At 38.5% G+C, this 16,800-nt stretch overlaps 1 protein-coding gene across 1 annotated transcript in view; it reads left to right on the forward strand.

The window, feature by feature from the left end:
- The window catches only part of DYNC1LI2 (dynein cytoplasmic 1 light intermediate chain 2), a 39,881-nt gene extending 25,417 nt beyond the window's left edge, over positions 1 to 14,464 (forward strand). Inside the window, exons 6-13 of the mRNA XM_075008610.1 lie at positions 38 to 131; positions 743 to 878; positions 2,217 to 2,328; positions 3,856 to 3,915; positions 5,697 to 5,738; positions 6,270 to 6,387; positions 9,580 to 9,696; positions 11,475 to 14,464. Coding sequence (XP_074864711.1) covers positions 38 to 131; positions 743 to 878; positions 2,217 to 2,328; positions 3,856 to 3,915; positions 5,697 to 5,738; positions 6,270 to 6,387; positions 9,580 to 9,696; positions 11,475 to 11,578 — 783 coding nt within the window. The 3' untranslated portion in view covers positions 11,579 to 14,464. The remainder of the gene's footprint in view (positions 1 to 37; positions 132 to 742; positions 879 to 2,216; positions 2,329 to 3,855; positions 3,916 to 5,696; positions 5,739 to 6,269; positions 6,388 to 9,579; positions 9,697 to 11,474) is intronic.
- Positions 14,465 to 16,800: the final 2,336 nt, after the last annotated feature.

Here is a 16,800-nt window from a genome sequence, read left to right on the forward strand (position 1 = left end):
TTTGTGGTTGTTTTTGGTTTTGTTTTTTTTTTTCTAGTGTGATGCAGTGAGCGTACTAGAGAAGGAACATGACTACAGAGAAGAACATTTTGACTTCATTCAGTCACACATTCGTAGATTCTGCTTACAGTGTATCCTTTTCTAATCTGTGGATAGTGTCTGAATAAAACCTGGAAGATACAATGTCTTTTATTGTATAGTGTGTGAGAGAAATAAAATAATCTTAAGGAAAACTGCATCTCAAATTAACTTCTGGTATTTAGTAATTTAATGTATACTATTTGGAGCGTAGCTATGAAAATATATTGAAGATGTCTGTCAAGTTTTCTTTTATCTGAAGTCACACATTTTGTTCCCGGTTTGGTTTCATTCTTTGGCATGGAACTTGAGTTGTGAGATGTAGCACCTTACTTTTTCTTCACAATGTGGATTTCCATTCTAAATTTGTAGCCTGTGACTGGTTTTTCAGCATCGTTCTGGTGTCTACGTTGGTCAACCTTGTTAAAGTTGAATCTGTTTACTAAGTGGCATGATTCTTATCCTCTCTTCCCTTTTCTCCCAATGGTGCTGAGCACATATAGCTTCCATTGACTTCTAAAAATTTAGTCAGTAGATGCCTAACTTTAAGTACTCTACTCTGAAAATTTTGGCTGCTACGCACTAGAAAACTTCAAATATCATTTTGGTTGTATTTAATGTTTAAATACTGTACTTCAGAGATTTCCTTAAATGAAGTAATTAGATGGAGCTGCTTTGATTTATACATCAGTTAAGGAAGAAAAGAACCTTGACTTGTTGTATAAGTACATTGTACATAAAACATACGGTTTTCACTTTACCACACCTGCTTTAGTGGTAGAAAAGGATGCAGTTTTTATGTAAGTTGCCAGAAAATATACTTTCAACTTTTTGGTTCTGACACCCTTATCACAGACATTTTTATAAGTAAATTCAACAAGTGAAACTTGTGAACACTAAACTTTAGTGCATTTATTTCTTCCACAGAAAATAAAACTGCCATTTGAGTGTAAAATATTCTGTTATATTGTGCAGAATTTAAACTTGTTAAAGTAGGATTAACGTAAATTCTTTCCAAATACGGTTTTTCATTAGATTCATAATCCCCCCCAGACCCACCCAAAAATAATTCTCATTGAGTAAAATACTTCAGTATTTGATTAGAAATATACCTTCCAAAACCATATTTCACAAAAAATAAATAACTTGCATCATTTACTTAAATGTAATATTTTCCATGCTTAAGCAGGGCTAAAGATAATTAAATTGTTTGTTTAATTGTAGGAGCATTTCATGCTATAATTTGTTGAAATGAAATAAACTTGTAGAAATCTAATATCTAACAGTTACATTCAGCATGCTGGAAGGAAGTTGGAAACACCATTTAGACTGGTTCTCCAACGGATGCTGTTTGGGTTTTAAAAAAAAAGATGTGCTTGCATTCTTTTAATACTCAGTCCCTAAACTTCTTATAGTTTAACAGTTTTGCTTCCTTGCATTCCACATTAGCTTGAAAAGAAAGCACAGTGGCCATGGGTTTATTTACGCAGAATGATAATGCCATCTGCACATCTTGATAAACATAGCCTATGCTTTGAGGAAGGACTGTGAGATGACCTCTTATTGATGTGATAAAACTCTTAGGCTGCTTCTACATAGCCCCCTCTTTTCTAGGAGGGGCATGGTAATGAGCAAGGGGGAATATTCAAATGAGGCATGGATTTAAATATCTCTCACCTCATTTGCACAGTCCCATGAGATTTCACTTCTGGAAGAGCCTCTTCCAGAATTTACAGAGGCGTGTGGACGGGGCCTTTCCGGAAGGAACCCTCCTTCCAAAGCCCCTTATTCCTGCAGTGTTTGAGGAATAAGGGGGCTTTCAGAAGCTGGGGGGTTCCTTCCAGAAGGGCCCTGTCTATGTGGCTCTGTAGGTTCTGGAAGGGGCTCTTCCAGAAGCGAAATCTCATCGGACTGTGCAAATGAGGGGTGAGATATTTAAATCTGTGTGTCATTTGAATATTCCCCTTTGCTTATTAGCATGCCCCTTCCGGAAGGGAGTGGGTTGTGTAGAAATGACCGCACGGAAAAAATACAGTACTATGCTAATAAAATTGCTTGCTTAAATGTGCAGTCATTGTGCCAACCATTTTTTGTGTCTAAAAAGCGAACCTTTCTCTAAAACTTTTTTTTACCTGTAGACCTGCTGGCTGGGACAATGAAAAGAAAATTGCTATTTTACATGAAAACTTCCTAACAGTGAAACCAGAAGATACATATGAAGACTTCATTGTAAAGCCTCCAGTAAGAAAGGTACAAAAGAGTTCATTTTTTGAAGTTTATTGTGAAGAAGCTAGAGCTCTTTTCACTGTATTTGGATGGTTGATATTGGCTATGTCTGCACTAGCCCAAAACTTCAAAATGGCCATGCAAATAGCCATTTCGAAGTTTACTAATGAAGCACTGAAATACATATTCAGCTCCTCATTAGAATGCCAGCAGCCACAGCACTTCGAAATTGACGCGACTCACCACCGCGCAGCTCGTCCAGATGGGGCTCTTTTTCAAAAGCACCCTGGCAACTTCGAAATCCTCTTATTCCAAACAGCATGGCCATTTCTAAGTTTTTGGCTAGAGTAGACACAGCCATTGAGTATTAATATAAAATCTCAGCTGTTACACACTTCCCTTCTAAATGTTAAACCACTTTTGAGGAAGTGACATACATTCTTTAACAAAATCAAGCAGTCCTGTAGCACCTTAAAGACTAACAAATGTATTTTTTAGGTAATGAGCTTTTGTGAGTAAACCCACTTCTTCAGATTTCCAAAATCTAGGGCTATGTCTATACTAGAGTGATCAGTGGACAGAAGGTTTGTTGAAAGGTGTTAACAGATCCTGGCCAGACTGCAAAGCAGATCGAAAAACGATCCACTCGGTTGATAGAAAGCGGACGGGCTGCCTGGCCACTCTCTCGACAAAACTGCAGAGCTTCTGGCTGGCTAACAGGGCTGCTTGGTTTCCCAGAAGCCTTTTTTGTTCACAGAAGGCCCCTGGAGTGTCCACACTTGCTTTCTGTCAACAGAGGTGTTGTGCCTCATTGGGGAGCAGCAAAATGCTGTTGACAGAAGTACAGCATTCTGTTGATTATACTGTCAACAAAATGCATTTGTAATGTGGACACTGCGAGTTTTGTCAACAAAACTCTCTAGCATAGACGTAGCCTAGCAGGTTAGGGCAGCGTTTCTCACTGTTTTCTTCCTGGGCCGCTATTTTCCTCCCTTGTCATTTAAAAACTCAGCAACTCAGCTATGCCACAATAGTTTTTCTGTATATACAAGCAGGGGGTGGCATTTGGGGGCACCAACAAGCAGGCAGGGCTAATCTCAAAAAAGGCAGCTTCTCTTTATTGTGATCTGATGTATTGGTCTAATTGTATAGTGACTATTCGGTTCTGGCAACATCATGGATTGGGGATGCATAGAAAATATTTGTTCTTGAAGTATATATTGGGTCAATATCAAATTTTGTCACTGTTGTTTTACATTTGCTAGCTATTAGAATAATGCTATAACCTTGATCATGGATTTCCTCAAGGGTAACTGATGTACAATTGTCCTTCCTTTTGCAAGCCAGAAAGACAGCAAATTTACAGCCCAGTTAGAAATAGTAATTCTGTACCATAAATAAGGCACAGGTCATAGAGTGGATGGAAAAAAAAACCTGGAGAATGAAGTGGAAAGGGGTTGAAATTCTGGTATGGTTTTTATATGCTATTATAATAATTTATAGTTTGGATGACCACTTTCTGTTTCTAAAGCAAAATGCATTGTTCAACAGTTAGTCCATGAGAAGGAGTTGGCAGCAGAAGATGAGCAAGTATTTCTTATGAAGCAGCAGGTAAGAAGGTGAAAATGAAGCTACTTGAAATGAAAGATTACTTGAATAAATAATGTTTCACGTTGAACTTTTCACCATTTTATGAAGTTTAGGGCAAAGTACATTGTTTTTAATATTTCATTTTTGATTGCATATCCATTATTCTGTTTTGCAGATTAAAATGAAACAATAAAAGTTTGCGTAAAATGCCCACTTTTATTTTACTTCCATGCATAGGAATACACTGGACCCACCCCCAGTTTACTCACAACTCTTCCCCCCCGCCCCCGGATAAGTCAGATTTCATGCAAAACTCGGGGGAGCTAGAAGACGGAGGGCAACATCCCTGGTCAGTTTCCTGGCTCCAGTGAGTGGAAGGGAGCAGGGGACCAGGTGGCAGCCTGGTTCCCGGCTCCCCTCCACTTGCAGAGCTGGGAAACTGGTCAAGGAAGCTGCCCTCATCAGTTTCCCCGCTCCGGTCAGTGGCAGCAGCTGACAGCCTGACTCTCAGCTGCCGCCCTGACAGGAGTGGGGAAACCTCTCCTGTCAGGGGCAGCAGCTGACTCAGCTGCTGCCCCTGACAAGAGCAGTTTCTCTGCTCCTGTCAGGGTGGCATCTCAGTGCTGGTCAGTTTCCCAACTCCTCTGAGTGGTGTTAACCTAAGATGTGTGCAACTTGAGTGCGTGTATCTTGGGGGTCTGCTGTAGAAAATATGACTACTGTAATCAGAGTTATGTCTGTTAGTTGAGGGTGAGTGCCTTTTGAGAAGCCAGCAGGGGGCATGGGTTCTCAGCACTCTTGAAAAATCAGGTCACTTTTTGGTGCTGAAGTGTGGATTTGGTTGCCTAATGTTGTTCACTCAGGTTGGAAAATACATACTTTTGTCTCTTTAAAATGGAAATTTGTGATCCTTTTGGTTGTTTCCACAGCTGAAAATGTTTGCCTCTAAATGGGTATGGCATACTGGGATTACACTGTCATATTTCCCCTTTGATGTATTTGGGTACAAATAACAAGCAGTCCTGTAACACCTTAAAGACTTACAATTTTGTTTTATTAGGTAATGAGCTTTCATGGGTAAGACCCACTTCATCGGATTCGTGCTAATGGACTGCTTGTTGTTTGTGAAGCTACAGACTAACAGCAATTTTTTGAGGCTATTTACTCGGGTACAAATGAATGCAAATTCATACAGCAGAGAAGAGAAATGATTGGTATAAACATAGGAGCAGAAGAAATGGTAGAATGTTTGTTTGTTTGAAATTGGCTACACAAATATGTTAACCTTTAAGTGATGAGAAATTGTTGTGTAAAGCATCAATAACAATGCAGTAGCCAACCTCTCAATCAAAATGCCTCATTCATCAGGGGTTATAATATACAAGCAAATACTTTGGCATGGGTTTTCAATATGATAGGCATGAGGAAAGCCCATTTCCTGACATACAGTATATTAAGTAATAAATATGTATGGTAAAGAAATGAGACTGTACCGGTGCCATACCTTTGTGTGCCTTTGCGTTCGTATACTTGAGATGCTCTAAACTGAGCTCTAAGGAATATTACACTTAGTATTGAGGTGCAGTAGTGAAACAGTGCAAGGAAGCTTTTGTGCATTTATTAGAAAGTATTTCGTTCTTGCAATTATAGTGCCCTCTAATGGTAACATTTGGAAGTATATCTTAATATTGTTACAAAATAGTTAAAATAATGCATGGTCAAAGTCTGCTTCCCTGCTTTTATTTTGAAAGTGTGTAGTTTTGCTGAGGTATGTTTACAAATCACTGTACTGTTCTTTTCAGTCCTTACTTGCCAAGCAGCCAGCCACGCCTACAAGAGCATCAGTAAGTATACATTAGTAGCCTATCAAGAAAAGCTGGGGGTAGCTTTTCCTAGACTAGGAAGCTACTCATACGCTCTGTAAAGGAGGTGCAGACTAGAGCCACTTCTCTGAACAGCCAATAATGAGCCCTCTTTTACAGTGCATGGTGCTAATCTGTGTGGGCCATAGTGTGCAGCTCATATATGAGCTAATGAAAAAATCATCCAGTGCCATGGAAATAGTGATGTATCTATAGGTATTCCAATGCACTGCAGCAGAATAGTTTTCACAGTTGTGGAAAAGTGGAATTAAATGATCTGGAAATTGATGAGCTGAATTTAGAGTATGCTGTGATGATTATCATGGATGTTAGTGCAGAGGCACTCTCCCAAGATTGGTTCTGGTAATAATTTTTCCATTTACAAGTGCATGTGTACATCACAATATCAAAAAGGTAAAAGTGGGAGGATTTTATGGAGTTACATCATTTTAGAGACTGTTGTAAATTAATCTGTTAATTGACTTACTTGGATTTGGGCTGTTTTTATCTAAGGAATCTCCTGCAAGAGGACCTGCAGGATCCCCAAGAACCCAAGGCAGAGCTGGTCCTGTCAATGTACCCAGTGCCTCACCAATAACATCAGTTAAGAAACCAGATCCAAATATTAAAAGTATGCATTACAGTTTTGGATTTTACCAGACCTTTTTTGTTTCCCTTTAAATAAAGGGGAAAACAGACTCTTTCCTGATAAACTTGTGTACATTGGCTTTGAGGTTGACTCTCAGATACTTTACTCTGCATGTGACACACTGTGACAAATCCTTGGAATTACAAGTTGTCTTCTGAGACACTCGTTGCTTGAAGTAGCATTCTACTGTTTAGCTGGTCAAAGTTCAAATACATTTAGTGTTAGCAGTCACCTAAAGTAGTACAAGGTGATTTTTTTTCAGCCAACTGGTTTATGTCCCTTTCCTCTCCCCACAACTGTTTTGTTCTTACTAATTTTTTTAGCTTCTGTCATCTGATCCTACATCTAGTTCCATGTCTTCTCTCTCACGTATTTCTGCTGGGATCCAGAATTGGCCTTCTCTTTTCCCTGGTTCTCAGACATTAACGCCAAAGGAGACCATCCTGGTCATGTAGACCTGCACATTTCATGCTACAAAACAGCAGTGACTCATTCCTTTAATTAGACTGCAGTTTCTATAGTGTTTTAGAGTTTAGTACTTAAAAATGTTTCTAGAAAGTTGGGATTCCATTTTTTGAGCTTCCAGGGCTGACTCCTCTCCCTCTCTCTTCCATATGTGCATGAGGTGAGTAAAGGGAAGGGGTCATTCCTCAGTGCCATTTTTACTTGACCCTGTCAGCTACTCTTGTCAGAATTGCATATCTACTGCCAAGTCACACCCACTGATAAGCCTGGCTCCTGCATTCTCACTGAGTAGCTATATGAGTCGTCATATATGTTCAGTTCCTTTGTTTCGTGGGTACTCAGTAATTTTTCTGCCAGCATTTGGAACAGATAAAGGAGGAAGCAGAGTTCCCTTGAAATAGTATGCGGTTGCATCCAAGCCCTGAAAACATGTAGCTAAACTAACAATAACAACTAAATACTGAAGAACAATGCTCAAGATATGTGCAGAGCACACTGAAGAGATAAGGGAAACCCTTCCTAACCACTTAGATGTCTCTCTGATCTGTTCTATTAATTAAGTTGCCATGTATTTAAAAATTTTGAGCTTTAAGGACTCGTAATAAAATGTGACAACTAAAAAATGAAATGAGTAACCAAGATAAAAGTTTTTATGCAAGATTGTAGGATTTGACTGAAGTACATAGAGGAGAACGTTTCAAAGGCAGAAGCTGAATTCTTAACAATAAAGCTTTGTCTAAGCACAGATGTTCACTATGAACCTAAATTGGTTTTAATTCACGTATAGTGTAGTTTCACTGCAGACCTGTGTGTAGACACTCTTATTTTGGGATGTGTCCTATTTTAATGTAATTTGTCTACTTTTACCAACCTGAACATAAAATAGGACACTTTTTTCTAACATAGGTGTCCATGCACAAACTTGACTGAAATAACAAAAGCTATAAATTAAAACTGGTTTAGGCTTTGTCTAGACTAGGATGCAAAAGAATGGGGATCATGTATGTTGGCTGATGCATTCTAAATGCCTAGTGAAGACAAGACTTTGTAGGCATCAAGACATGTTAGGCCGGTTGAGTGGCCTGGTGACAGTTTAGCTTGAGCCTTCTTAATGTATATTATTAGATTTACACAGTCACAGTATATCTTCATAATTTTTGCCATGCATATTCTGTAGGAGTAGTTGATCTCTCATAACTAATAAAGGCCAATGTAGCCAGAGTTACATTTTGATGTAGGTACCTGATTTGCTGTTTTCACTTATTTTTATGACCCTAGTGCTTTTTGCTACGTGGAATACTTAAGACTCTAGTAACTTTGAGCTTGTTCTTTTGCCTCCTTTTTAAAATCCAATACAATAAACCCCCAAAAAACGTGACTTCAAGTTGTGCGTAACTTGCTTTAAAATGCACGCACGCACGCAGCAGCAGCAGTAGAGTAGCACAGACTCTGATTACAGCTCTGGGAGTGCGCAGCTACAAAAACGTAACAGCTCTCAAAAGGGACCAAAACCCCAAATAAATCCCTCCTACTCTGCCTAAAAGTTTAACACAGAAAACTGAGAGGTGGCTTTTTTTGTCAGTGAGAGATATGCACACCTGTTGCATGCCCCTCCCTTCTGGTAACAATTATTTATGCTGGTTTTGGTAATAAACTAGTGTTTTCTAAGTGTAAAAGTAGAATTTAAGTGATTGCAATTGAAAACATGCAGATCAAAGCAAGTTAGTATTGTAAAATAAACAAAATATGCTATTTAAGCTTAATATGCAAAAAGAGATTGTTACAGATCTTATTTCTTGCTCTAGTTCTTGTTTCAGGTAAAATCCTTCAAGTCAGAGCTGATCTTTCTCTGGCCTGGGTCTAACAGCTTATTGTGTATCCTCTGAAGCAGTTTACAAAAGCCGGCTGAGGATGATCATTGATTGTTCTGATCCTTTAGACAGAATTTCGCCAGGGCAGGAAAGCTTTGTTTCATTTTCCCAACCTCATGGAAAAAATACCAGATTCAAGATGGAGTCCAGCACCAGGTGGCATGGTGACATATCTTTATAGGACCAACCACAGTTTAGGCTTTTTTACACATGTGCGTGTGCGTGTACACACCCACCCCCACCATTAAGTCCCTTAAGTACCTCTAATGGCTTTCATTAGATTAATCAGCAGGTTTACACTTCATATTTCCATCTTCACATACAGGGGATCATAATCTCTTGAATGCTAAGTTACTTGACCTGTTTTGCATAAAGTGTATTCAAGTTATGTATATTCATATTCAAAACATATTTGCATAAAAATACAGGAGCAAAGCATTACACACAGATTTAGATTGACATTCTGTCTGATGCACAACCCAGAGGATGGAACAGTCTTGAGAGTGGTAAGGTGCTTTAAGCCATCCTTCACCTTTGGGATTCAGGGCTACTTCAGAAACTCTTGATCCTAGAATTCTCCTTAGCATCTGTGCTACGGCCCTGTTCCTACATGCCTCCTTTGCTAGAGTGCAGAGATGTGTGGAGGGTGGAAAAGGAGGGCAAATAGGCAAGGTGAGTGAGAGAATATGAGATTTTGATACTTGAGATTTTTCTCAAGTGTGCATATAAGATATTTTTCCTGACACTTAGAGAAATGTAGGGATAAAAAAATTATAGAATTTGTGATTTTAAAAAAACTTTGTGAATATTAAGTTGTTGGTTATTTGTTTTTAACTAGACAATGCTGCAAGTGAAGGTGTATTGGCTAGCTTCTTTAACAGTCTGTTGAGTAAGAAGACTGGTCCTCCTGGGAGTCCTGGTGCTGGAGGAGTGCAGAGCACAGCCAAAAAATCAGGTATTGAAAATCTGTAGTGTTGCAGGATGTTTTGCATATTTTAAATGTTTGACTTAGACATTTAAATGAATGTGCTTATCATTTAAGCTGCTCAGTCAAATAACAGAGCTTGAGAGAGATGATGTGGAGCCAGAATTGAAAGTTTCCTTAGAAATAGACCATTACAGATCTCCAGACTTTGGGGTGGCTGTTAAACTTTGTATAGCTTAAAGTTGCCTTGCTGAGCAATAAACAAAACTGAACCTTAATTTTATTCAGAAGGGTGTTGATTTACCTTGTGTTTTAAACTTTTATTTCTGAATACTATCTTTGGGGTACCTCGCTACTACTTATTGAGAAGAAGACATTTAGTTTATTTGTTTAAAGCTGCAGTTTCGGATCAAATCCCTAAAATCTCCCTGGCATTCAAATTTAAACTAATACATAGCAACTGGTATGAAGGAATATCTTAAAGCTGCAATAACAAGTAATTAAAGTGTCATCAGAAGCAATTGACCGCATTGATCAAAGGGCTCAGTCATGCAGATGTAGTTGTAAGTCTAATGAGCACTTTCAGTAGGTTGAAGGAAGAAAAAGTTAAAACTTCAGTATTTTTGGCACTTTTATAGTGCCTTCATATAGGGTACCCAAAAGCAATGGTTTCTGAAAATAAGACAAAGATTTTTCTCCAGACAGCTTTGTTAAACTACTGTATGTTACAGTAATTTAAATTTTAGAGTAGTTCACATATTTTAATTTAAAGTAGTGGTATTAAATGTCAGGGCTCTCCCATTTTTTCTGTACATCTGTTTTAGAAATAAATGTATTCTCTGTGTTTTTGTTTGAAGAGTTCCACTGTTATTACCTATCAACGGGGGGAATTATAAGGTTATGTCTTGAGTTGAAAGAAGTACCACTGATGCCTGCCCATCAGGACAGTTTTGAGTTGCATTTTCCAAAGTGTCAGCTGATGTTTGAAAGAAGTTCCTCACTTTGGCAGATGCTGCTCATACAGTGTCTGCCTGACCACTGTGCAGCACCTCTTATTTACTTTTTGATGTCATCAAACACAGGCCTAGTTCTGGTTTGGGAGCAGGTTTTCATTGTGTCATTTTAACTCAAAGGTGTTTATAGGATGTAAGAAACATGGGCTTTGTGTTAATATTTGTGTGTACACCAACTAATTTCAAAATAAGTACTGTTCCAACAGATGCTTCAGTATTCATACTACCCATGTGAATAATGCTAAGTGGCTTCAAACTTGAGCTTGTATCTTAACCCTTTGCAAAAATTAAAGAGAGCTGTTTTTAAATTAGTTATGTCTTTGGACTTTTTGGAAAAAGAGCTTAAATTTCTGAGCCATCTCTGACCTGAAAAACAAATGCTTGTTAAATTTTTTGGCTATGCAAGACTGTTGGCAGAAGCTGTACATATTTACATAATTAATCTGTTGTATGCCTGTCTCAGAACCTTGTTTTTACACCTCAGCATTTGTGTAGTTTAACTTAAAAAGAAAACGTATCCCATACAACCTTAATAAGATTTCTATTAAAATTTCAGTTGTCATAATAATGAACATCACCATATGTATTTAAAACATATAAATACATAGCAGTTTTATTAGAAGTCTTTCTGTGGGAATCAGTACATAAAAAGATCAGGCCCTATGTTCTTAGCAAGATGGATGAAATGATGAAAATTTAAATGAAACATCAACAAACTACTATAAATGTGTGTGCTGCTGATTTTCAGACAATACATTTGAACTGTATTACTTACTGTTTGTCCTTTCTCTTTAGGACAAAAGACTGTTTTGACAAATGTTCAGGAAGAACTGGATAGAATGACTCGCAAGCCCGATTCCATGGTAACAGCAAACTCTCCAGCAGAGAATGAAGCTTGATAGTGCTTAAAAATGTACACATAAATGACCAAATAACTATGTAAATTGATCTGATAAGACCAGGATTTTTCTGCTATGGCAGATGCTATAAGTTTTCTTGGGGCAGGGGAAATGAACTTCAATCTTCATTGGCTTGTCCCAGTATAACGTGCACATTCAGGAAGTTTGCATATAAAATCCCTCTGTATAAGATAACCATTTAGAGTTTATATAGGGCAATTGTTGTGATTTTGGAGATAAGCAGGTATTGCTGCATTTCTTGTTATGAAGAGCGCAGAGAAGCAAAATGCAGAGTTCCTTTTGCAATACTACTACTGACTGCACGCAAAGCAAGAAAGACATGAATTCCCTTTTCAGAGTTACTGGAATTTGTATGTTAGCAAATGCATTGGTATACTTGGAAAGGTGGTGACATAGCACAGAATTAATTAGATGGAGGAGAGAGAAATCCAGATAAGAAATGAAGCACTAGTGGGGGAACACAAGATTTGGCTCAGTAGGAATAAAGAATGCTGACTGGACTGGAGAGGGAACACAGTTACTAAATCCTGTGGTCAACATAGGTGAATAATCACTATTTTAAAAGGTCTCTTAAAATTAGAATCTGCAAGCCAAACACTAAGCATCATGGGAATTATTCTTGTTCTAAAGTGCATCTTTAACAAAAAAAGATGTTTAAGATGTGGGGGTGCCCTTTTTGATGTAGCTGACACAGGGAGAAACTACAACTTGCTTAGATCCAAGTGCCTGGCACAGTGTGTGATGTCTTTGGAAGGTGCTTGAACTTACTGTGCACTGTAGTACAGTCAGTCACTGTTTGGTTTTATTTTAATATTGCTAGTTTTGACAGTTGTATTTAATTTCAAATCCTGTTTTCTCATTGTTCCTGCCTTATTTTTTTAAATGCCAAGAGGCTGGCCTAGCGAGAGTGATGGGTGACGTATCATTTTCCCATAACGAAATGTGCTACAGAACATTCAAATATTTGTTTGCAATTAAACATTGGCTACCAAGTTTAAACTGATTCCTGCCTTATTATCTATGGAAGTTTATAGACTTTCAAGGTTCTTGTTCCAGCCATGTAGGCTGCAATCTGCAGCAAACTCTCCTTTTTATAGCGTAAATTGAAGAGTATGAATGTGTATGCTGAAGATTATCGAACCAGTGACTGTTCAGTTTGTATTTTTCCTTAAATGTAGCACTTTCATATGGAAAGTTGCAGTTGTCCCCTGTTGCTATACAGAGTAGTGTCCTTGGTCAAGCCATCATTCCATAAAACACTTCTACAGTTACTGAAATGGCACTTTGGTTTTATCACAGTGTATTTGTTTTACATATAAACACTACCATAAGTTAACAGTTCCAAGCATATTCTGTGCTCTGAAGGGAAAAAAAAAAAAACAATTTGAATTATACAGTTTATTTTTTATTGATATGATGAACTTGTTTGTACTAAATCTGATGTCTGGATATAGCTTCCCTAATATATATCATCACTTATACATGCAGAATTAGATTGACCGTTAACACTGTCCTGACCATAACTTCAAAGCCTATGTTAAGTCAAGAGGCTAGCTTTTCCTGTTTATGTCTGTCTAAGCATTCTCTAGAAAGCTAAGAGTATTTACTTGCGTCTTTGACAAACATTAACATAAAAGCATGTTACTTGTGCCAGTTATGTTCTTGAAAATACATTTTTTCCCTTTTTTATTTACTTTTTTATACTGTTATGACCTTGAGTTACATATTTTGTCTAAATGGTTGAAAACTGAGAGGCTGTGGACAGCAGATAGGTTGTGAAAAGATGAAGCTAAAAAAGCTTCCTGTTTTCACACCAGAAGAAGCAATTGCATGTTGTCCATGTGATATTGAGATCAGGGAGTAAAACATCAAAAGCAAGACACGTAAATTGAAAAAGTATGTGTTTCTAATGGTACAGTTGTAATGACACCTGTGCAAAACTGCATATTTGTATTAATATTTTGTCATTTGAACTCTGATAAGCACTTTCTGTATCAACATGGCTAAAAGTTACAATTGAAGTAGGAAGTCTGTTAAATCTACGAACAATGAGCAAAAGCCAGTAACACGTTACAGTTTGTCAGTTGTATAAAGGGATGTTTCTGACAACAGAATTTTGATTTCCAGTTCTTCATTGTAAGTCAATGCTCCTAGTTTATTGGAAGAAACTTGTAAGTAATGTAGTGGCCACTGTTTGCCAAAGTTTAGCAACTTTGGAGAGCTGCACAGCTGTTTTTCTGGTGTTTTCAAGCATTGGAACCAAAGGCCAAACTGCAAACAGCCTTTACATTTTAAAGTAAAATTTATTTTATTTGCAGGATACACTTGTATGGTAGACTGTTAAAACTATTATATGACTATATTTATATGCATTATAGTGATTGCATCTACTGTTCTGTTTAAACTTAAGAAAATCAAATAACTTATCAACTTGAAGATAAGGCAAATATAAAGGTTAAGGATTGGCCCTCCATAAAAATGCTATGGTTATGCTGCTTGATTTTAAGTTTGCACTTTTTTTTATTGGCATTTTAGAAACTTTAAACTGAACAGAATTTGTCATATTTTATTTAATTTAACTACATTGAAGGTGACTGCTCTGTACATCATGAACTTAACAATATACATGCTGTAAATGAAAGTAAACTGTCCTGTATACTAAGTTTATTGATGTTTTTTAACTTACAATTAGGACTGCAGATGTATCAGACACAAACCATAGTCCAGTTGTATGGCTTTAACCAGGTGCAGTATGCAGTCGTGTGGAATCTTGCTTTCTAGTGCTGGCAAAAATGAGGACATGTCTTTAGTTACTGGCTTCAATAAACACGAATCCAGAGTGTTTAAATGTTGTGCTTTTTTATTAAATGAGACAAATTCTAGAACCCTTTTGAAGCTGGCAGAATCTCAAGGCATGACAGTAGGCATGATTTACTCAGCTGAGAATCAGCACTGGCTTTATTATCAAAGCATCTCATTGCAGATCTTACTCATGCAACAGTTGCATTGAATGTGGTAGGAGAAAGGCCATAATTATTCAACAAATTATTGCTATTTGGTGATCCCTAACCACCATAGTCGTTCAGGTAAAAGCCTCTAATATAGATGAAATCATGTTGGCAAACTGTGCTTTTGCCAGTATAGCTTATTTTGTTCTGATGGCAGCAGCTCTGGAATAAGCAAAAGCATGGTTTTGTCAGCATAACCTGGTGTGTCACATTAGGCATGCTTTCGCAGTATAATATAACATTATAGCTGTACCAGCAGAACATTCCATTCCTGACCCTATGTCTGCAGCACTAGAACCCACATCACTAGAGGTTAAAGTAAGGTGCTTTTTCTTTAAGAGGTAGTGGTTGATCCATTGTTCTACAGGGATTTAAAACTGTGTGCCTGGCTGCAGACACATTACCAGAGGGAGCACTTTTATTATTAAAACAAGAATATGTCTGCAACCATTGTAAATGTGGTAAGAAACTAAAAAGCCATGAATTGAAGCAAAACCCAGGGATTTTTCCCTAGGTCAGATTTTTGGTGACAGAGGGGATAACTCAGTGGATAGAGCATTGGCTTCATAAATCCAGAGTTGAGTTCAATGCTTGAGGGGGCCTTTCAAGGGTCTGGGGCTTGTTAGTTTTAAAAAATAATGTGTCAGGGATGTTGATAGGTGCTGCTGTGAGAACAGGTGACTGGACTCGATAACCCCACAAGATGTCCCTTCCATTTCTATTAGATATGATATGAAAAAACAAAAGAAACAAATAACCACCTCAGACATAATTTCCAAACAATGAAAACAATAAACATACAACTGCCTAAACTTTTCCATATTCACAAATGCTGATAAGCCCAGGGAATGTGTTCTGGAAGAGCTCATTTCTTCCCCTTTATCCCCCCGCCCTCTCTTTTTTTGGTTTGTTTTCTAACAAATGGGTGGTACTGCTGTAATTCAGTTTCAGGTTTGAATTTTTCCTCTAGCTCCTATTGCCACCTTCCTCCAAACCCCTCCATCAAAAGCAAGTTAACTTAACCTTTTTGTAGCTCTCCAGGTAAGTTTAGGCTTTTCTTTGCATCTCCCATTCATAACAAGAGGATAAACTTAAGCATGTTTCACTTTTAATTTTAGTTTATTGATGTACAGTAAGGAATGTAGCACAGCAAACCATTAAAAGAAATTAGCAAAATCAATAAGGTAAAATTTAGAAAACAAACTTTGTTAGCAATAAAAAAAAAAATTACACAGTATTTTCATTCATGCCCATAGAAATTTTTATTCTAGGTAACTAGAAGATTTCTGCATTTCTAGTTGCAGCATCATTGAAGTGACGGCTTTCAAAGGGAGCATGAAAACTTTGGCATAAAATGAAAAATGCCCATGTCATGCTTGTTAATCTGCTGCTGTTGATCAGTATCAGATCTTGGGCACACAGAAACAAATTTTCCCCTGTCAACCACACTTGGAAAGCAAAATATCTCAGCCTGGCAAAAGGCCGGAGTGTCGTCACAGAAGAGACAAGGTGGGTGAGGTAATATTTTTTACTGGGCCAACTTCTGTTTAGTGAAAGAAACAAGCTTTCAGACGTACACTGAGCTCTTCCTTAGATCTGGGAAGTGTACTTAAAGTGCCACAGCTAAGAGATGGTGGAACAGATTGCTTAATGTAAGTACACTCATCCCTCTTTAAACATGTACTTCATTTACGAGTACTTGCTTAAACGAGGGACACATCTACCTTTGTTCAATCTACAAGTGAACTTCCCCTGCTCATACGAGTCTTACCCCCCTCCCCACAGCTGCAACCCCCCTAGTCTGACCCCACCCTGCAGCCCCAACTGCTGGCCCCACAGCCTGACACCCCACTGCTGCCTGCACTCCCTGCAGCCCCAAACTGCGGCAGCCAGACCCCGCCCCCCCACCGACACCCCACCCGGCAGCCCTAAACCGCAGCAACCAGACCCCCCTTTCTGGCACTACAGCCTGAACCACCTGCTGCGTGTACCCCTGGTGGGCCCCGCAGCCTGAGCCCACGGCCACCTGTACGCCCCACAGCCTGACAACCCTGCCGGCCCCTGCGGCTACCAGTACACCTCCCACTGCCACTTGTAACCCTTGTGGCCAGACCCTCCCATGACTGCCTGTACCCGCCCCCCCCGTGGCTGCCTGTACCTGCCCCTGTGGCCCCACAGCCTGACACCTGTATC

Source organism: Carettochelys insculpta, chromosome 14 (genome assembly GCF_033958435.1).
Source record: "Carettochelys insculpta isolate YL-2023 chromosome 14, ASM3395843v1, whole genome shotgun sequence".
Taxonomy (NCBI): Eukaryota; Metazoa; Chordata; order Testudines; family Carettochelyidae; genus Carettochelys; species Carettochelys insculpta.